This window comes from Nyctibius grandis, chromosome 2 (assembly GCF_013368605.1).
Source record: "Nyctibius grandis isolate bNycGra1 chromosome 2, bNycGra1.pri, whole genome shotgun sequence".
NCBI classification, from domain to species: domain Eukaryota; kingdom Metazoa; phylum Chordata; class Aves; order Nyctibiiformes; family Nyctibiidae; genus Nyctibius; species Nyctibius grandis.
In genome coordinates this window covers 37,605,418-37,628,003 of record NC_090659.1, presented here as the reverse complement: position 1 = coordinate 37,628,003, position 22,586 = coordinate 37,605,418, and the positions used below count along the sequence as shown (strand labels likewise).

The 22,586-nt window shown below is 39.6% G+C and overlaps 1 protein-coding gene across 1 annotated transcript in view; it reads right to left on the bottom strand.

Annotated features, from left to right (window-relative positions):
- Positions 1–22,586, bottom strand: part of SCML2 (Scm polycomb group protein like 2) — a 60,816-nt gene that overhangs the window by 27,544 nt on the left and 10,686 nt on the right. Inside the window, exons 3-6 of the mRNA XM_068425148.1 lie at positions 15,062–15,132; positions 10,558–10,792; positions 6,378–6,466; positions 4,699–4,942 (exon numbers count right to left, since the gene is read on the bottom strand). Coding sequence (XP_068281249.1) covers positions 4,699–4,942; positions 6,378–6,466; positions 10,558–10,792; positions 15,062–15,132 — 639 coding nt within the window. The remainder of the gene's footprint in view (positions 1–4,698; positions 4,943–6,377; positions 6,467–10,557; positions 10,793–15,061; positions 15,133–22,586) is intronic.

Here is a 22,586-nt window from a genome sequence, read left to right as displayed (position 1 = left end):
ACATGTAATGACTAAACAGTAAAATGAATTTATATAAAAACAGCAAACCAAAACTGCTCTGACAATCTCCAGTCATCTGCTGACTACTTCAATCATAAGCTTCAGATACAACTGGCTACAGTGCAATACAAGAATATTCTTAGGCATAGTAACAGCTTTCTATTACCCAATTGAGTAAAATTAAAATTACAGTCTATGGTGGTTAAATAGAATAGTGTTATATGTCTGGCTTAGAAAAAGAGTTCATAGAAAAATATCCAAAAGAGATCAAACTTAAAAAGCCTTTTTAAAGCGTATTGAAAGAAGTTATATGGACCCAACAGATGATCAAATTTCAGAATGAGCAAACGTGGAAGATAATACTAAAGCAACAAGACTGAATGTTTTTTTGTGTTCATACTCACTCCAAGGAAGCTCCTCACATTAGCTCCCATATCAGAACCCCTCTTCACAGGGACTGGAAACAAGTTCCCTGACATGAAGTACCAGGAAATGGAGACAAAAACTAACAGTAGAGAGCTGGCAGGACATACAGCATTCAGGAGTTTCAAGAAAATGAAAAGATCAGATGTCCAACCTACTGGTGATGCTGTGCAAGTTTGTCCTTAAAACTGCCTCAAGTTCAGAGACTTAAAGGTGGTTAATGTGATGCCAACACTCTAGCCAGCAACGTATGGACAGGACACCTGATATTTGTACTGGCCAAGTTGCTAAAAACTCTTGTACATAACAGAGGCAGTGAACCCAAAGATAAATACAATGTATTAGGGGAGAATCAATCACAGCTTTTGTAGAGAAAAGTCACACCTCGCAAATCTATTATTAATATTTTTAAGAAGTCAGTAAGAAAGTAGACAATAGAAAGTCAACTGATGTAGTCTGTGGATTTGCACTTGACAACATTGCACACAACAATCTCAAAAAAATCCTTAGCTGGCAATGACTACAAGGGAAGATCCTCGTGATCCTTCTAAAGAATTTCTTGGGAAATACCAAACAGTGGCCAGGAATAAACAGACATGTTTCCACAGTCAAGAGAGGACTCTAGAGATATCCTGATGAGATCTCTGCTTGGGCTTGTGCCATTTGATTCACATATGACCTAGGACAAGAGTAAAGCATGAGATGGCAACAACTGCTGAACAATTATTTGAGTCAGTAAAGATGTAGAAAAAGATCTTGTAAAGCTGAGCAGTTGCTCAGCAGAGGAAGTAACAGATGAAATTCCGTGTCAAGGAATTCAAAATAATCTAGCTTCCGTGATCAACGATGGGCTATTAGTTGATCTATACAAAAAACGACATCTTAGAATTAAAATAAATATTTCTACACCAGTATTAGTTCATTGCTTGGTAGTAGTTCAAAAATCCCAAATACCAATTCATGAATAATTATAGAAGGAACAGAAAAAAAAACAGAAACTACCACCATGCCACTAAGTCTTAGATACCTTGTGCACTTCTGGTTCCAGTGGCTCAAAAATGACATAGCTGGAATGGAAACAGTACAGAAGAACAAGGGTGATCAGAGGGATTAAACTGATCCCATTACAAGGAAAAATGAAACAGAACCGGATTTTACAAGTTTGGAATGCAGGTAGCTGAGGGAAGCTACAATATAGGTCCACAAAATTGTGACAGATATTAAGAAGGCAATTAGGGAATGACTATTTACTGTCTCTTCCTGTACAAGTAGTGGAAGTACAAGAAGGTATTTCAGTACAAAAATACAAGGACAACAAATGAAACTACCAGCAAGAAAAATGGTATCTCCTTTTCCACAGAACATATACTCAAGCAAAGAACTCCTTACTACAGGATGTTGTAGGTGCTAAAAGTTCAGATGGCTCCAAAATAATTGAGCAAACCAGATCAAGCTCCTCCAGGAGGTACTCAGCATAAAAGCATTACTCTGGGCTTGGGAGGTGCTGGGTTGTAGATGGCCAGATATTAAGAATACTTCTGCAAACCTCTCTCCTATGTGCCTTATGCTTTTCTTCAGACATCTGCTTTCAGCCACTGCTGGAGAAAGCCTGGTAGAACAGATGGTCCTTCAGATTGATCCAGCATAGAGACTATCATGCTAACTTCTTTCACTAGCTGTTCCTGAGCGACAAGTCATCTCTAAAAGCACTTAAATGACCAAGAGACACAGAGAAAACAATCTGCTGTACCCTTAAAATATTAAACTTGGGCCAGCAGACCAAGCCAACATCAAGCACTGTTGTCAAACCCTACATAACATAAATTACTACTATCAGAGACATTTCTAAGGAAACAAACTACAATATTAGCTAAGCACAGCTTCTGCTAGTATACATATTGAACACTACATTTCATACCACTGTATGCATACCCTAACACCCAGTCAGGTCCACCTAATTCACATTTTCTGATAAGGACTAAAGACAAAACAGCAACACAAAGATTAGGACCTGAATGTTAAAAACAGTTGGTCCAAAACAACTTTTCACCTGCCCTCTCCATTTTATCTTCTATTAATTGTGTCTTAGTTCCTGAGCTTATCTTTCTAAAACCAATGTGAGTTAGAGAAGACAAGGCTATAAAGGCTAAATATACCACGTAATCTGTTCTGAATAAACTCACCCATACCTAAGAAGCCTGTGTTTAAACTGTTCTTCAAAACTTCCTACGACAGAGATCCTACATTCTCTCTGAGCATCCTAAATGGCTAAGACAGTAAACCGCGAAAATAAAATCTTTCCTAATTTTCATATTGTCTGCTTTACTGCATTTCATCTCTCTTTCAAAAGGGCTGAATTAGATGCTAAAATACAAGTCTCATGGCAGGAAATTGTTCTCCTAGGTATGGATGAAATTTAAAGCATCATTTATCGCTTTCATGCTTAGATTGCAGGACACTGGTTTTGCCTGGTTACTAAAATCTGTGTTGTTTTTTTTTTTCAGTCCTTTAACTAGTGATTTAAGACATTTAAATGCTTTCAGAAAAAAAGTAATTAAAAAAAAAATCAAGAATATTTCCCATTATACTCACTCTGGAATCTAAGCCATGCTCAGTCAATTATTTTCAATTTCTAATGCAGTAATTGCAAGGCAGAAATACTAAACTAACCTGCAGGAAAAAAGTCCAGGCCAGAAAAATACTATAATATTTCAAGTGAATCACTACAATATAGTATCTGTCATGCTTTCTTCCTTAACAGGAGTAGTCAATGTTAATGTGACTTAATGAAGAATCCTGACAACATTATCATATTTCTAAACTGAAATGACTTGATTACACTCTCCTTGAAGCTATTATTTACATCTTAATAAAGGACTATCATTACAGCTCTTTAATGGCTCAAAAGCGATCAAATAACAGTGAAAAACATAACCTGAGAGCAAAAAATATTTCATCTAGCGATGTAAATTTGACAAGTGCGTGTAACATGCACAAATACCACATACAAAAATAAGCACATGAAGCAAAATTGAAAGAAAAATTCTTTATGCTCAGAAGAGGGGAAAAAAGGAGCACACACAATTTTAATAAAACTGCAGTTAACTTTGGGCTCACTTTTAGAATTAAAAATAACGAAATCCCCAGCCTGCGCCTCCCTGCCCCCAATTTCTATCACATTCAAAATTCTCAGTTTTGGCTACAAGCCTGTAGGAACCTTGCTTCAGGTTTTATTAATGCCTGAAGTGTTATTGTTTTTCATAACAAAGCAACAGAATCCATAAAAATACCTGGGTAGGTATTTCAACCCTTCAGCAAATTTGAACATACTCAAGAATTTTGTTTGTTTTCTTATCTGAAAAACTGGAACACATAATCAACTTTACTAATTGTTAAACAACTCTTTGATCTCTATCAAGCACTGATCAGGCAAGAAAAATTCCCAAATTATCTCAAAATATTGCTGATTTTCCAGCACTGAAACTGGAGTAGACTAAACAATTTAATAATACTTCCTTCGAGAAGATGTAATTGGACTCAGCAATCTAAAATGTCACAAAAAGTGAGGATAGAAGAGCCCAAACAGTTTGACAGAAAAGCCTTACATTACAGAAACAAGAGGACCACAAAGTAGCAGAGGGATTACATTCAGGCATATCCCTCTCTACTCCATTTCCTTTCTTTCTAAGGTAGACAGCTGTACATTAGAAAGCACAGTGGGTATTAGTTAAAGGGACTCTATAATCCTATGCACAAACATCCTTAAAGGTAGGAGGATGATAAGGCATTCAGAATAGGCAGCTTCAAGACAGAATTTTGTGAGTATGAAGGAAGAAACGCTGAATGTGTAGTTTAAACCTTCAATCGTCACAGAAGCAAATACTTTACTTTCTTAGCAGTTAGCTTAATATAAAGTGCTGCTGCGTCAAATACATTAGTATCATTAAACAGGAGCATTTAACTATCTATAATACAAACAGCAAATCTAGTTTAAGTCCAAGATGCTTCACAAGCACACAAAAATTTAAAATTATCAAAAGCCTTCCTAACAGTATTAAATAAAACATGTTCCCAGAGTTACTATAAACAGACAAAAATTGTTTCCCAGAAACTACCCTATTAGCTTTAAACCACATAAAGAAAATTTAACATTTTATCCTCATCAGCTACTCACAAATCAAATCTTCAGTCTTATCTGCATACAGCCAGCTGGTTTTTAAAATTCTGCAGTAATTGAGGGGAAAAATAATTAAGCAATATTATTAGTCATCTTACCATTGTTCCCTGGTGGTTGTAATGCATCTCCTGTCAAGCTACACCATCCGACTGGGAAAATATCTCGAGAATCACATCTGCACCAATAGTCAAATGCTCCTCTCCAGCCATCAAATGTAACAAAAACTTCGTCTCCTTTCACATCTCCAATGGTTGCTGGGCAAATCAAGTATGGGTTTTTTCTATCTATAGCTTCAAGCTTCATTCCAACTTTAAAGCAGTTTGGCACAGGTTTTGGTGGTTCCTACAAACGTAAACATGGTAGAGCATTTGTATTTCTACGGCCTCTTAAAAAATAAAAAAAAGCGAAAACCCTCTATTTTTCTTTAACATCCTTACTTCTTATAGTCACTACTCTCAAAAAGTCAGAGTAGACATTCAAGGAAACTTACTTGTATTTCAATTTGCTTTTTGCTCTTCTGTATTATTAAAATTTAGATTCTGTTCCCACAAACAAAGCTGGGATAATTAGCAAAATTCTCCATGACAGAAAGACCCTGCTAAAAGTATTTACATAAGCAATAGGTTGCACCCAATACATTATGTCTGGGCAGCAAGACAGCGAAGACATTAAAATGAAATTATTACACGCTAATAAAGAAGAGGAGGTTTGCAGGGAATGGATATTTCTGGGGACTGATAACTGTCTGGTAAAAGCTTCACCTCCCAATTAATCCATGAAAAATTCATTAGCATTGGACATTATTTATAGGCCTCTGTTAACTCAGTTGTCCTTAGACCAATTCCAAGTGGACAAAAGAAAAACAAAAATCAAGCCAATGTGACCAGCATTAAGTGCACCCCCTCCCAGCAGGAGTTGTCACCCGATGCAACCTGAATTACCACCTCAGCCTCAGTAACCTCATTATCCAAAAGCCATCTCAGATGTGCTGGTAGGCTGGTACAGGGAAACATGGCTTATCACACCTCAGAAAATTTATATGATTTTATATAAAAATGTTATATAATTATATAAAGTTAACACGCAAGCAATGTGATTGCAGGTCTGAACTCAGCTGTTTGATTTCCTGACATACCTGTCAATGTCACTCAGTATCAAAAATGAAGTCACTCAATGTGACAGCAGGGTTTTACCACCTTGACAAAAAATTAAACCAACAAGTCATTTTAATATTACTGTTGTTTTTATATAATTTTTCATGTTTCACAGTAACTTACTCGAGTCATGTTTAAAAAAACTGATCAGTGTTTTCTGCTATTTTCAACTTTCTCACTACATTTTAAATGATGAGTATGTGCCCAACGAAAATGCTTAACAAAACCTTTCCAAGCACCACTGCATTCCAATGGCTCTTATTCCCCATTAAATTTTTTTATTCATGTGCATAATCACATGAATATGGTGCTGTTAAGAAATGTGATATGCATTGTATCTTAAATCCATGACACACAAAAAATTAACTAACACAATTTTTCTAAATAACACACCATATTTTAAAGTCTCAACTCAGGAAAAGAGATGCCCATCCACTCGACTAGAAGCAGATCGCTTCCTGTCTAGCTTTGTAGCTTGCCAATCCAGTTCAAAGTAATTTTAAATAATAGTCTTCCTTTCCTGTGCTGCAGACAACAGGGTAATATCTTGGGACTCTCATCAAAAAATGTAACCATGGACCAATTGATAGAAAGTCATTTACTAGCCGTCCCTTTCTTCTTACCTTCTTAAAGAATGCTGCGGGTGCCATTTCAGCTCCATTGAGAGTTCTTAAGAGAAACATTGGCCAAGAAGACGCATTCATCTGGAACCCTGAGTAACAAATAAGTTATCTGTATATAATAACCCTGCTTTCAGTTTGTAAAATAAAATAGGAGGAGAAGGATATAAAGTCTGTTTTACTAATGCCTCATTCCCTCTATTTTGGACTTGCCCAAAATAAAAGTAGCCAAGAAGGAGCAAACAGGGTTGCTGTCGGTACAGAAAGCTGTGCAATGCCTTCCCATTCTGAGTGAGTTGCCTGCAGAATCACTCATCATAATTCGTGATTTTACAGATAAACATCCAGGACTTAACGACATGTAAGTTCTAGTACAGGAGATCATCAGGTTGTCTCACACAGTCCCTGGTCCAGTGGAACATCCCCAGCACAAGCACCTAGCTTACTTTTCAGGGCTGCTTTTTGCTCTCTTTCTAAAACAATGTCCTCTGCTCCAGCTTCTCTCATTTATTGAGGAGATACCTTTTTATTTTCAAGACTCTTGTAATTCTTTCACCAGATCACAGACAAAAAAACCCAATCAGTTTCTTCTCCCTACCCCATTAAAATAAATAAATAAATAGCCTTAAAACCAAAGAACACATAACAGAGAAGAACAGAAACATAATTATTTTAATAAATCCATGTATCATATTGGAAAACATAAAATGGAAGATGTTTCTACTTTAATATTCTTCATTAATAAGTGAATAAAAAGCACAAACAAAAATCAAATTTGTTTAGATGAACTACCTTATTCAAGCAGAACAAAGGTTTGGCTGAAAACATTCTCATTCCAGATAATCTTCCCTCAGAATCAACTACTTTACAGTTAAAAAAACAAAACAAAACAAACAAAAATCCCTTTTGCTTTCTGTGCTTTCCAAATGGATGTTTCAAAGTCATAAGTAAGATAACAGACATAGTGGACATTTTTTCTGTGTCTTTAGCAGTTATATGTCTGGCACAGTTCTACAGAAAAACAGACATGATAGAGCAAATTGGAAAATTTTCCACAAAGCAAATAGTACCAGAATCTGCCAGGAACTGATGAGTTCCCTCATAACTGAGCCCCGATGATTCTCTTAAAAAAATGTAACTAGAAAGGTGGAAAATATTTGCAATTCTTGATCAGTTAAATCATTAAGTCGTCTAAAATTTGATTATATGGTATAATGGTTCTTCAACTAGTAGCTTTAAGCTATCTTCAGTTGAATAAACAGTTCTCAAGTTGGAACTACCCATGCAACACCTAAATGAATACAAAGCTCATATTTGATAAATGGTGTCATGATTTGAGGACTGCTGAGCCGATTATCAGCCCTGGTTTCATACCAGAGTCTTTATACAACCTAAACATGTGTGGTTACTGAAACACAATATTCATAACCAGCTAGCCAAGAAAAGACACGTATACAAGACAGAGGAATGACAACTAAACAACAGTTTCAATTAACTTCATTTGGCCTTTAAGTCGTCCTGGTAAAACCAGAGAAAATGTTTTCCTCAATGTAATTTGTTGAGAACACTAAGTTCTCAACAACAAAAAAGCTCACCTATGAAAAACTGAGGCTGGAACAGGAACTCTTTGCTACATTAATCACTTTCTCAAAACCCTTAAGTAACATGCATAATTAAACATATGTAAAAATCAGGTAGGAGGGACTATTTTCGCTAGTTATTATGAGAGAAGCAGAACATTAGTATCCAGAAGGTTCCCTACTACTGAGGGAAAAAAAAAATAATCAGTCGCTTAAATATCTAACAGGAGGTAATTATACACCCAATTAGCTCCCAGCTTTGCCCAGGAACAGGATGCTGTAAAACTGCCAAAAAAGCTTTTTCAAAAATTTATCTAGGTATGCCAGAATGTTTGATTGCTGGAATTTAGCCTATCTCTAGAAGAATCTAGGGCAGGAGGGACAAAATAATGGCACTCGCATTCTTTTCTGAATAACCTGCAATTGTTCGGAGGGCAGGTAAACTTACGAGCCTGGGTGCAGCGAAACAGCTGCTTGTTAGGTGCTGCACTACAAGCAGCCGGACCAAATAGGAGTGAGAAACAGTATCCGAAGGGAAAGCATCAACCTTTCTACCAACGATCGTGGAAAGTTTATCTTCTTAACAGATTGACTGCCCCCATTATACATAACTAGAGTTGTTTTATTCATCAGGCTAGTTTAGAAACACATTTAAAAAAGCACTATGCTCCTGAAGCCACTTATTTAACACTGTACATATGTGTAGCTGAAGGAACAGGTAAACTCTTCTCTGTTACAACCCTGTTTCATACTGGTATCACTGCATTCATTCTACAAGGTTATACCAAGAACTTCAGAGAGGTTAAATGGAGTAATTTTTCCCGCAAGTGTCAAGAATTTCCAGTGCTTTCATTCAAAACCTCTATACATCCACAGGAAAGAAGGAAAAAAGCCCTTCTGGGCTCAAACTGTATCTATCTATCCCAAATAATATTCTTCCAGACTTGCACCCTGGTTGCATTGCTTTTCTTGTGTTTCTAAAGCAGCGCAACAGCACAGAAATCTACCCTTATAACCTATGTGGTGTCTTAATGGTTATGTCAACTGCTGCTGTACCTGTCTGTCCCTCTACAAGCAAAATCAGTTTTCATACTGTAGTGAAACGATACTTTTCACTTCACCTTTCAAACAGATCTGAAAGTTGTTAACAAGTTGGGTTGACAAGTTTTTTGAGAGGGTCCTAAGAGTAAGCATCCCTGTCTTCACTGCACCACTGTCTTCTCATCTGCAAGTGTTACTGATGACACCAAAGCAGAAGTAGTTTATAACCATAAGATGGGAAACCAGCAGTAACGAATTTCTGCTTACAGTTCATTTCTTACATTAAGAGCATTATTTCTTGCACCTTCTGAAAAATATGGAAGATAAAAGGGGAAAGGGGTGTTGCTGTTGTAGGTTGATTTTTTTTTTTGGGGGGGTGTGGATGAGATAAATGTTGGTGATTATTTTTCCTCCTTTTTAAAAGCAGAACTATTTTCAGACCAATGTGAAAAATGTATTTCTTTAAAGATTTCCACACCTAGAAGTTTAAGCTATGACAAATATGGTACAAGAATGCAGATTTAAATATACAGGTTAATTACAGCAAAGATATCACACTTACATTACCCCCAGCAGTCAAAGTTACTTCTGACTATTCATCGGGTAGCAAGGAATTCCTTTGTACAGTTCCCCATTTAATAAACTTCCTCAGTAAGACTAAGGCCAAGCACTATTTCTCAATTCGGGGAGACACATAATGTTGTCACCCACATTGTTCAGGGAAGGCAAAAGACATTCTGCATACTATTTCTAAGCACCGGAAAGCTACCTCTTGTTCATGAGTATTCTTCATGCTCACACACTAGTCATGACAAACTGATCAAACATCTCCCAATACATGTTGATTTGAGGAGATAAGAATCGCATGCAATACAAGCTTGCAGTTTGCTAAAAGCCTGGAGTGCTGTTTTTCCTGCCTCAGAGCAGAATGCTGCAATACCTTCATTAAGCCCCACTACGCCGCCTTTCCCAGATCACAACCAATTTGCTCAGTGCCCGAGAAAACATTCAGACTGCCCTGAACTGATGCACCTCCCGCAGCCCAGCCGAGCATCTCACGGGTGGGTTAACAGCGAGCGCCTTCCAGTGGGCTGCTCTCATTTCCTGAAATGAGAAAGGAAAAAGGCAAGCCAGCTTTCCCCACGGCTCCTCTCTGACAAAGGTTTACTAAAAGGACCATGCACAGCATCAAGCAAGAAAACATTGCATCCATACACACTCAGAAGGCAGGGTGTGTATGAGGAACATTTCTAGAATTGGCACGTGACAGTGTGTCTCATCATTAAGAAAGCTGTCAGACACTCTCAATTCAATATTAAGGGACTATTTAAAAAAATAACAGAACTCAAACTAATTATTCTGCTCATTCTTAGGTCAAAAGAACCCAAAAAGAAGAAAAAGCCACAATTCACTCAGCCTGAATTAGTTTGCTTATCTCTTTTTCAATTAAATAATGATTTAGTGAAATATTAGTACCATTGAATTTGCCAAGACAAAAAGGTAAAAACAACTTTATGAAAGCAATACTCCATACACATCAGTTCAGAAGCTTTGTTTCTTACCAAGCGGAGGCTGTAGCATGCCCCCTTTCTTTTCACAGGTCCCAATGGGCTGTATGTCCGAGGAATCCACAAGCCTCCAAAAATCATTTTTGTTGTCACTTCCATCCAGCCGCAACCTTAGCCTGGCACCGGTAGTTCCGATTACTGTAGCTATACAAACCGAGGTAACGTTGCGAGGATCACGAGCTTCCAGTTTCATACCAACTTTGAAATCGTTCGTAGGTGGAATTCTAGACTACAATAAAACGTAAAAGACTTTTTCTTATTCTTGTTAGTATTGCTAAATTTACCAGAGAGTTCAATATACAGCTTTCATTCATTCAAATCTATCATATAACTGGTAAATATAAAGGAGCCTTTGAACTTTGAGCGTTTAGCAGAGTGAGCAAAGGAGGTTGGGTAACCTCCCAACAGCCACCATTTCAGATACTTGATGTTTCTACTGCATAAACATGGCTGCTTTCTAAAAAGACAAGCACTGCTAAGAAGGGTAACAAAGGAATCATGATGAAAATATGAACATAAAGATGGGGGAGGAGTGATTAATACTTGAAGTGAAGGGAAAACAAGGACATCAGGAAACGTGACATTCAGGTCAAAAAAAAAAACCCCACAAGATTTATTAGCTTTCAATTTCAAGAAACAGTTATTCTCATCACAATAATGTCTTGAAAACTCAAAAAAAATTTGGACCCTACTGCACTAGGCACTAAGAAAGCTCAAGGCAAGAAAGAGTTTCTGCATTAAAAGAAGTTTACAACACAAAGAAAGACAGAAAAAGGAATTAGCGTTAACCGCATTTCACAGAAAGAAAACAGACAGTCCTAAAGTCACATAAAACTTCTGTGACAGGAATTGCAGCTTGTGCTTATTCGTAGAGAACCAGACACATTCATATACATATAATAAAATGCCAATTTAATTAGCAAACATCAGATTTTTTTTAAAAAGACACTGACACAGGGAAAAGAAATGTGACAAATGCAACTTGATCTTTGAGCTGAGCTTTCTGTCAGAAGGTAAAGACGAACAGGAGAGAAGGAGAATATTTTTTACTCATGTACCAACACGCTACCAGCAGAGGCCGACTGGATCACAGTCTGATTACTTGCCTACTGTAGTACTGTAGGCAACAACATCATCTAATGATGTTCAAAACTTTGTATTAACACTAACTGGGATTGAATGCTTCACTTAGTCATGTAGAAAGATTATTGCAGAATCTCTCTATTCTGTTTAAATGTTTCCTCATTTCCAGCTTAAACTTATTCATGGAAATTATTGCCAACACTATCGTTTAACTTAAGTTCTTTTTGCACCTTTGCAAATAACAACAAAATCTACTGTGGATTTACAGAAGGCAACTCGACCCTTTCTCAGTACTCTTTCAACAAGCTGAATAAGCCAAGCATTGAGGTTTTCTCAGGAGAGGATGACTATTCTCCTATCACCCTGGAAGCCCTTTTCTGCAACTCTTCCAGTACAAAGCTGCTGATGAACACAGATGCCAAGAACTGCAGGCAGCCTTCCCTACAACATTTAAACCCAGTAGCTACCCCACACAGACTAACACAATCTGAATCCTAATACAGAAGGCAGGTAGAAAAACCAAATCCATAGGCACTCATGCTCACAAGACTTATTACATCCCTTCTCCTGCCCACCCAACTAGGTCAAGTGGGGATCCCATAATACGCAGGTAAGGGTGCACTTATCTGTCTGGGCACACAGAAAAAGGCTGAAGAAATCTGCTGCTGCAACAAGCGCTAGTGATATTTTGTCTCCACCACATTTAATTTTTTAAAATACATCTTACTCCACTTACTATGGTGTTCAGGTGCACTATTTGCAACACACGCTACATCAACAGCAGGAGCCCTGGAGGAGCCTGAGCCCAAAAAACAAAGAGGAGAGCAATATTCAGCCAATGCTGCGTGCAGCATCTGCCAATGCTGCATTTAGACAGCAGGCTGCCTGAAAGGGGAGCCTGAGAATATTAAATTTAAAGGGCAGTTCAATTTCAGGATATTGCTTGTCAAGCTGTTATTTTCTACAACCATGAAAAGCAACCGAAATTGAGAAGTTGGGGAGTTTGTTATTTTTTCTGTAGAAAAGGTGAGCTTGTTTAAATACCAACAACTCAAGGCATTCCACTAAAAAAGTAACTCCTCCATGCCAGTCCTTACTTACAGCAAAATAACAAAACCAGCTCAGTAACAGCCTTGTTTTAAGCTCTGTTCAAATCACAATGGATCTTTTTTATTTAAAATGTTTGACTGCTTGAAAAAAAAGTTTCAGGGTGAAAGTGATGTGGAAGGCATTGAAATTTTAAGTAGTAATTAAAAACAAATTACAGTAACAGATAAAGTATCTTCTAAATTAAGACAAATACTTTAATCAATTTCCATTAGCTGACTGTGCCTGTATCTTAATTTATGGTAGAGGCTTTAATTTATTGCTCCCCAGTTCATTTTTAATTACTACAAAATTTAAACTTTGTAGAATTCCCACAGGTCACAAATTCTGGATATCATTTTTGAATTATGCTTCTCTGCTATTTGTTTTCTGGCTGGGCACAGCAGTGTATTTCTTTGCATTACACAGAGTGATAATGACACGTACTATTCACATGTAACCCAATAAAAGTCAAATTAGTCCTACACAAAGCTCAAGCACTTTAGTTGCTAAAATCTGCAAATATTATGTAGAGAGAGGAGCTAGCTCTGCGCTAATTAACATAGCATATCACTTTATACTTAAAGGTCACCTCTTACAAAAAATGAAAGTCTGCGTATGTAAATTGTTTTGATATTTGCTATGCACAGGAACTAAAGCTCTTCTTTCCAACCCACACAGACCTTAAGCAACCCAGGACACTCAGATTTATCTATTTTAGTCAATGCATCATGTCACTTAAGCGCCTTTATTTAAGGTGTTGCTCCGTTGTTCAGTTTGGACCTCCTGAGCATTAGTAGGGAAGAGGAAGAGGAAAGAAAGGCATGAGGAAAGGCTTCTGAGCAACTTCTTTTAGTAGCTACATCTCTTGGGAGCATACACTCTGGTCATGGTGGTCTATGGTCTATGAGTATGGCATTAACCTCAGAATGACCAAGGGATACGCTACTGCCCTCTGCCACTGCCCAAGCAGAATTTGAGGTCTCTTCCATAAGCTAGCATCCACTATGAAAAACACACACTGTAGAATTAATTTCTGAAGCTCCACCTAAGCAGAGGTATGGACACTGCTATTCTTAGCCATCTCTCATTGAAAGCAGCATGCGAGGAGGTCTTTGTCCTTTATCCTCATCTCCCAAGAGTGAGATGAGAGTCAAGATCTAGTACAAGCAAATGCTACCACCTGCCTTTCTCTCTCCCTATTCTCCATTCCTGCAACTAATTCAGATTCACTGAGTGATGGTTCCTCTCCTCCTCAGACTATTCTGTTCATGTTGCTTTTTGTTTGGTCCCCACTGGTGGCCAGTGTCATTTACAGTACCATCAGACTACCAACAAACCCTAGAAGATACGTTTCTGAACATGCCCAATCCACTAAACTAGACATGCACCACCTGTCACACCTATTACCAACCTGAACTATCCAATTCCTTCAGCATCTATCTTCCTAACACAGTGAAGGCATACAGACCAAAACTCATCCTATTTAACTTTACGCAGCTAAGATACTTCTCATCTTGGGAAAATACCAGCCCCCAGCTCCATCTACAGAGAGCAAGATGCCTGCAGAGGTCGACTCAGTCCCCAGACAGCTGAGTAGCTGGAGCTCATTAGCTCACATAAGACGGTAGATTTAAATTGCATCCGCAAATACATACCAAACCATCAGGCAGGGGGGAAATCAAAGTTGTAGGGCACAATTTAAAACATAAAATACTACATTAATCACCCTTCATTATAAATCCAGTATTTCCTTTGTAATTCCCATATATTCCCCTTGATTTGTTTTTTTTTAACTTCAGTATCTGTTACTCCTTAGTAAAAATCACCCTGCTCAGAAAGAGACAAAATTCAACATATATGAGAGACACAGAAAATAAGTGGTGAATGAATTCATACATGTACATCTCATAGCTAGCCAGAACTGAAAGGATTCTTTCAGAAATGGGGCAGGAGAAGGGCTTCTCTGATGATCAGCCAAATTTTAATTGTCACTAAAACCACGGTACCTCTAAGATTACTGAAAAAAGTAGAAAATATTTTTGAACTCTGATAAGACTATCTGTTTTCATTAACTAGTCTTCTTTCAAATGAAAACAGAGTCCAAAGCTGCAATTTTAATGAAACCCTCAAAGTCTGGCTTGAGGCAGAAACCAAAAATATAAAATTTCAGCAGCTAGCATCTGCCAAAACTGTAAGCTACTGATAACTAGAGATCAAAATAAGTAAAACAGGAAGTTTGCAAGCAGTCTAAACATAAAAGTTGCTCTAGGATCACCCTGTAACATGTATACATACACACACACTTGCAAAACAGTATCTGGCATACCTGTCTGAAACAATGTAGAGGGGCAGCTACTGATTCAGTCTCTTTCAGATAATCATCCCAATTAAACTGTTCTGGAAGACATAAAAAATAAAGATGATACAGACAGTTTTTAAAGGAAACTTAAATTAAAAGGAAGGGTGGGGAAAGAGAGGGACAGGAAAAAAAACAACTATCTTGTAGAAATTTTTTTTTCAAGAACAGAATTACTCTAAAATAGAAACTCCACCTTTGAAAAAACACATAAGAAAAAGCTACCTCGAAGTAGCTTTAAGAATACCATTCATTCATAGGGGCAATCACACAATAAGCAAAATCAATATAAACCTTCCCCAAATTCTTTTTTTTGTTGTGGTTCACATACAAAGACACAAGCCAGGATATCTAGATTCAATTCTCTGCATAAGTATCTCCCAAGCATCCTTGCACAAATCACATTAGCCTTTCTGTATTTTAGTTCACCTAACAGCAGGACTGACATGATAACCTCATAAGAGTACTGAGATGATATATGCTGAAAAACAGAGACATGTAGATTCTGTTGAAATGTATGTTGAGAATACTATCCCCAGTCCACGAGAAAGCAAAAGGATTAGCACAGCCTTCCATCTGCATCTGTGTCTCTTTTAATCTGAAGTCTGATAAAGGTTTCTCTTTGTAGGGTAAATATTATGGCAATGTTCAGCAACAGAATCATGGTATTTTTTCCAGTGTTAACATTGGCATTGTTTGTGTGCATGGGTGAGTGTATTCTGCATTTGATTTAATCAGTGTTATCAGTTTTTGCATTAATGGAACAGCATGAAGTACTAACATCAAAGACATAAGCAAGCGTTACTTAATTTAAGATAAAGCACAAGAGAAAAACCACAATGGCACAGCTAATATTTTTGTTCCTAAATTATCTAGGGTGAGCTCTTTTGCTTATTTTTCTTGTTTGGGCCGTTGGCATCGTTCTGATGTTCCTGAGGAGTAAAGCACCAACGAACCCCAAAACGATGCAGCGATGCCACCCAGCGGCTCAGCAACGGCTGTTCCCACAGCCCACAGCAGAATCGTTGGCCATGATGGAGAGACCGCATCAGGGTTATCAGTAATCTTTCCAAAAATGCCACTGGGCACAGTTAAAAACATCTCTGCAATTTTCAGGAGAGAGGAGAAGCAAAGAAACAATCAGCAAATGCAGCATTTTCCAGCACTCACACACTGCTTCTCTGAAGGATGCGTGGTGGCTCGAACCCAGAGCCTGCCTGCACTGGCATGGCATTTAGTTGAAAATATAGAGAATCACAGAATCAACCAGGTTGGAAGAGACCTCTGGGATCCTTGAGTCCAACCTTTGACCTAACACCACTGTGTCAACTAGACCATGGCACTAAGCGCCAGATCTAGCCTTTTCTTAAAACACCTTCCAGGATGGTGACTCCACCACCTCCCTGGGTAGCCCATTCCAATGCCTAGTAACACTTTCTGTGAAGAAATTTTTCCTAATGTCTAACCTGATCCTCCCCGGGCACAGCTTGAGGCTGTGTCCTCTTGTCCTGTTGCTAGTTGCCTGGGAGAAGAGGCCAATCCCCACAGTGCCTCAAGCAGAAGAAAACTGCCCCCCTGGCCTGCTAAGATCCTTTCTTTTTTTTTTTTTTTTTTGGCATAACAAACTCGTATGAGTGACTTGTCCTCGGCTCTGCAGAGGGCATGTGGTTGTTCTCTACATAACAAGCCAGTAAAATCCCAGAAGCTGTTAATTTGGTGGTCTGGACTGTACATAGGCTAATAATAAAGACACTTCCATATGACATCTTGGAAGTCTGCCTACTTTGGAGTGAAAATTTTATTCACACATTCATACAGTTACATTGATTTCATATTACTCACAAAAGGCAGGGTACATTAACTTGAATGTATGTTAGATATTTGTATTTCAGGAATACAAAAAAGCTCTTCAGAGCTTTCCACAGCAAGTAGCCCCCAGATCCACTGCTCTTTCCATTGACAGGCCAAGTAGGCTGCAAAAATTAACTGTGATGAACTGCTAGCAAAATTTCATCTTATAAAAATTCTTCTTTGAGTCTAATAATAAAGTTGCCAAAAAAAAATATGTTTTTTAATCAGAGTTTACCTTAGCAAACTTTTAAAGTACCCAATTCAATAAAATTTAAACCAGCAAAAACAAAGTGTCAGCTACATCCCAGCTGTCTCAGATCTAACATGATGTAAAAGCTGTAATGGTGAATCACAGCCTTGCTGTGTTAAGGACCATATAAATGTAGATACTTCAGAAACAGCACCTTTCACCAGGAGGAATCCTTGTTCACCTCCTTCAAAAAAATTATCTCCATATACCAGCATTTCCCAAATGATCTCAATTATTATAACAGGAATGTAAATTTGGTGGGATGACCCAAAAGCACAGAAGGAAACAAACGGGGATTTTTTTTTTCCAGGGAACATTTACTAGAACGACACATAAGGTAACACAAGCAGCCAAGATGCAGATAAAGCCAAGAGGAAAACAACATCGCCTGGCTCTTTGCTTTAAATGCTGCCTATCAAAATCTCTTTCATCAAGCAGAAATGATCTGAAGTTTAAATCAGAACCTCTCCACTTGTGAAGATACACTGCATTAAATTAAAGCCAAGCTCTCAGAGATGGTGCTAATTATCATTTAATTACTGGAATCATAGAAAGAGGAGATGAATGTATGTTTGCAACATGTAAGATGCATGTCTAGGAAGATAATCACATGAAAAAAGATCTCTACACAAAAAGCTTCTCTGTATTCTCAGTGTGCACAGGTAAAGAAGCAGCTGTGTTATATGTATTTCTAATTCTAAAGCCCTTGAAAACATGTAACTTCTGAGAAATAGAAATCCTTAAGAAAATTAGCTCACACTAAATGATTTAACATGAATTTCTCTTCCCACTCAAACCTGCACGCTGAATTAAACAGCTTAAGAAAAACTTAGTATGCAACAAGCACAACTTTTAAACCCACCAGCAAGGTGAAAACTAGAGAGAGAAAGGGATTTTTATGCTGAAGAACAAATCAGCACGAGAAGATAACTGCACCTTTTATAATAAATTAAATAATTTGCAGACACCAGAGGAATGAGACTCTAAAACAATGATCTAAGACAATCAGCATTGGCAAACAGTCTGACTAATTTAAAAATGGAGGAAATCAGTTTGTGCCGTAATTGCCTGAAATAGCACAGGTTTACAGGCAATGACCCACAGGTCAATGACCCCTGATGTTCCCTCCAATGCTGTATCAATACCCTATCACTCCTTGACCAAACCTGTCAATCACAAAGTGACTCAAGCTAAAAGGGACCCCAGGAGGTCTCTTGTTCAGCCCCCTGCTCTTCCAGAGTTTGATCACCCTCAACACGAAGATTTTTTTCCTTCCATCAAGCAGGAATTCCTCGTGCTCCAACCACTGTTTGTTCCTTCTCATCTGTCCACTGCACCTCTGCGAAGAGCCTGGCTCTGTCTTCTCTACAGCTGCCTGTCAGGTAATTGAAGACTGCAAGATGATCTCCCATTATCTTTCTCTTATTTCAGCTGAAGAAATCACTTTTCTGGTTTCAGTACCAGTTTTCTGCTTACATCTTGCATTCTAGCACCTTCATTTTTTTGGTGGACTGGCAGCCAGCTTGCTTACTCCAGTATAAGAGTGTCTTCCTTGTACTGAGGAGCTCAAAACTGAACGCAGCACTCCAGATATGGTCTCACAAATACGAAAAAGAAGCAAATTCCTTCTCTCAGTCTGCTGCCTACATTTTTGCTGATATGTCTCGGTATGCAGTTGACGTCTTTCACCACAAGAGCACACCGCTGGCCCACGTTCAGCTTGCTGCCTGCCAGGACTCCAGGGCCTTTCCTGCAAAACCACTTTCGAGGCAGCCAGCTTCCCGCCTGGGCTGCTGCAGGGTTCCAGTCTGCCCTGGTGCGGGGCTCTCCATTTGCTTTTGAATCTGACACTGATCCTGTCAGCCCATTTCCCCAGCATGGGAAGGTCCAGCTGAAGAGCAGCCCTGCCTTCCAGTGTACCAGCTACTCCTCCTAGTTAGATGTTGCCCACAAACTCACTGACAGTGTGTTCTGTCCAATCCCCATCTATCAGTAATGCATAAAATAGCACCAGCCCTAGTATTGACCTCTGAGAAATACCACTAGCTACCAGCTGCCAAGTGAACTTTGTATTGCTGATCAAAAATCTTGTCACCTGGCAGCTGAGTCAATTTTCCATCCACCTATCCAAACCACAGCTCACCAGTCTGGCTGAAAGTACACTCCCTCCCTGAAATGCTTATATACCAATGCATGGAGTATAGGAAATAAGCAGGAGGAGTTGGAGATCTGCCTTAGATTGCATGACTATGATATAGTTGCGATCACTGAAAAATGGTGGGACAACTCCCATGACTGGAATGTTGTCATGGATGGCTACGTACTATTTAGGAAACACAGACCAACCAGGCGAGGCATTGGTGTTGCTCTTTATGTGCAAGAGCAACTGAAATGTATTGAGTTCTATCCAGGGGGGGAGGTAGAACAGGTTGAAAGCTTGTGGGTAGGAACTAAGGGACATGCAAAGGGGAGTGAAACTGTTGTGGGGGTCTACTATAGACCACCAAACCAAGAAGAAGATGTTGATGCGGCCTTCTACAGACAACTGGAGGTAGCCTCTAGAACACACTCCTTGGTACTCATGAGTGACTTCAATCACCCTGATATTTGTTGTGAAGTCCACACAGCTAGACATGTTCAGTCAAAAAGGCTCTTGCAGTGCATCGATGATAACTTCTTAATGCAGGTAGCGGAGGAACCAACGAGAAGAGGTGCACTGCTGGACCTTGTATTAATGCATAAAGAAGGACTAGTTGGGGACATTAAGGTTGGGAACAGCCTTGGCGACAGTGATCACAACATGTTGGAGTTCAGTATTTTACAAGGTAGAAGTAGGGCAGTAAGTAGGATTACAACCCTGTACTTTCGCAGGGCCAACTCTGTACTCTTCAAAGATCTACTTGCAGGAATCCCATGGGCTAAGACTCTGGAGGGCAAAGGAGCCCAAAAAAGTTGGTCAATTTTTAAATACTACTTCCTCCAAGCCCAAAATAGGTGCGTTCCCTTGAGTAAAAAATCGGGTAGATGTGCTATGAGACCTGCATGGATGAGCAAGGAGCTTCTGAAGGAAATCTCGTGGAAGAAAGAAATTTACACTTCGTGGAAGAAGGGTCTTGTCAGTTGGGAGAACTACAGGGAAGTTGTCAGGACGTGTAGGAAGGCAACAAGAAAGGCCAAAGCTCTCTTAGAACTAAAACTGGCAAAGGAAGTAAAAGAGAACAAAAAGGGTTTCTTCAAATATATCAGTAGCAAAAGGAAGAACAGGGAAAGTGTGGGCCCTCTGCTGAATGAGGCAGCAGCCCTGATAACTGAGGATGCAGAGAAGGTAGAGTTGCTGAATACCTTCTTTGCTTCGGTCTTTAATCCTAAGACCAGCCCTTGTGATCTTCAGACCCTGGATGTAGGAGAGGAAGCCTGGAGGAGGGAAGACTCTCCACTAGTCAGTGAAGACTGGGTTAGTGATCAGTTACGGAAATTGAATACACACAAGTCTATGGGCCCTGATGAGATGCACCCAAGATTGTTGAGAGAACTGGCTGATGTTGTTGCTCTACCGCTCTCCATCATTTTCACAAGATCGTGGCAAACAGGAGAGGTGCCTGAGGACTGGAGGAAAGCCAGTGTCACTCCAGTCTTCAAAAAGGGCAAGAAGGAAGATCCAGCAAACTACAGACCAGTCAGCCTCACCTCCATCCCTGGAAAAACGATGGAGCGGCTCATTCTGGAGGTCATCTCTAAGCACATAAAAGAGAAGGTGGTTATCAGGAGTAGTCAGCATGGATTTACCAAGGGGAAATCATGCTTGACTAACCTGATAGCATTCTATGATGTCGTGACTGAATGGGTAGATGCAGGGAGACCAGCGGATGTAGTCTACCTTGACCTTAGCAAGGTGTTTGACACAGTTTCCCATAACATCCTCGTGAGCAAGCTCAGGAAGTGTGAGGTAGAAGAACAGACAGTGAGATGGATTAAGAACTGGCTACACAATAGAGCCCAAAGAGTGGTAATCAATGGTCCCAAGTCCAGCTGGAGACCTGTAACTACTGGAGTCCCCCAAGGATCAGTGCTGGGTCCAGTCCTGTTCAACATCTTCATCAACTACCTTGATGAAGGGACAGAGTGTCTTCTCAGCAAGTTTGCTGATGATATGAAGCTGGGAGGTTTGGCTGATACACCTGAAGGCTGTGCGGCCATTCAGCATGATTTGGACAGACTGGAGAGCTGGGCAAAGAGGAACCTAATGAGGTTCAACAAGAACAAGTGCAGAGTCCTGCACCTGGGAAGAAGTAATAAAATGCACCAGTACAGGTTAGGAGGCAATCTGCTAGAGAGCAGCTCTGTGGAGAAGGACCTTGGAGTCCTGGTGGACAACAAGTTATCCATGGGACAGCAATGTGCCCTTGTGGCCAAGAAGGCCAATGGTATCCTGGGGTGCATTAAGAAGAGTGTGTCCAGCAGATCGAGGGAGATCATCCTCCCCCTCTACTCTACGCTGGTGAGACCTCACCTGGAGTACTGCGTTCAGTTCTGGGCCCCCCAGTTCAAGAAGGACAGAGATCTACTGGAGAGAGTCCAACGGAGGGCTACAAGGATGATTAAGGGACAGGAACACCTGCGTTATGAGGAAAGGTTGAGAGACCTGGGGCTTTTTAGTCTGGAGAAGAGAAGACTGAGAGGGGATCTGATTAATGTGTATAAATATATGAGGGCTGGGTGTCAAGAGGAAAGGGGCAACCTCTTTTCACTTGTGCCCTGCGACAGGACAAGGGGAAATGGATGCAAGCTAGAGGACAGGAAGTTCAACCTCAACATGAGGAAGAACTTCTTTACCGTAAGGGTTACAGAGCACTGGAACAGGCTCCCCAGAGAAGCTGTGGAGTCTCCTTCTCTGGAGACTTTCAAGACCCGTCTGGATGCGTTCCTGTGTAACCTGCCCTAGATTGGTCCTGCTCTGGCAGGGGGGTTGGACTCGATGATCTCCAGAGGTCCCTTCCAACCCCTAACATTCTATGATTCTATGTCACTACAGAAACCGTACAGAAAGCCTGGCTAAAGTTGAGATGAACAACATCCACTGCTCTCCCCTTGTTTACAGAATCACTTATCAAAAAGGCAATCGGTCACACACGGTTCACACTTAGCAAATCTATCTCAGCTGTTCCTAACCTCATCTTTGTCCTTTGTTTGCTTGGAAATGGCTTCCAGGAGGATTTTCTCCATAGTCTTCCTGAAGACTGAGGTCAGGCAGGCCAGCCTGTAATTCCCCAGCTGCTCCCTTCTTGTCCTTCTTGACATTGGGCATACTGTTTGCCTTTTTCCAGTCATCATGAAACTTCCCCAATCACTATGACCTCTCCAAAATGAGAAAGAAGCCTCACAGTGACACCAGTC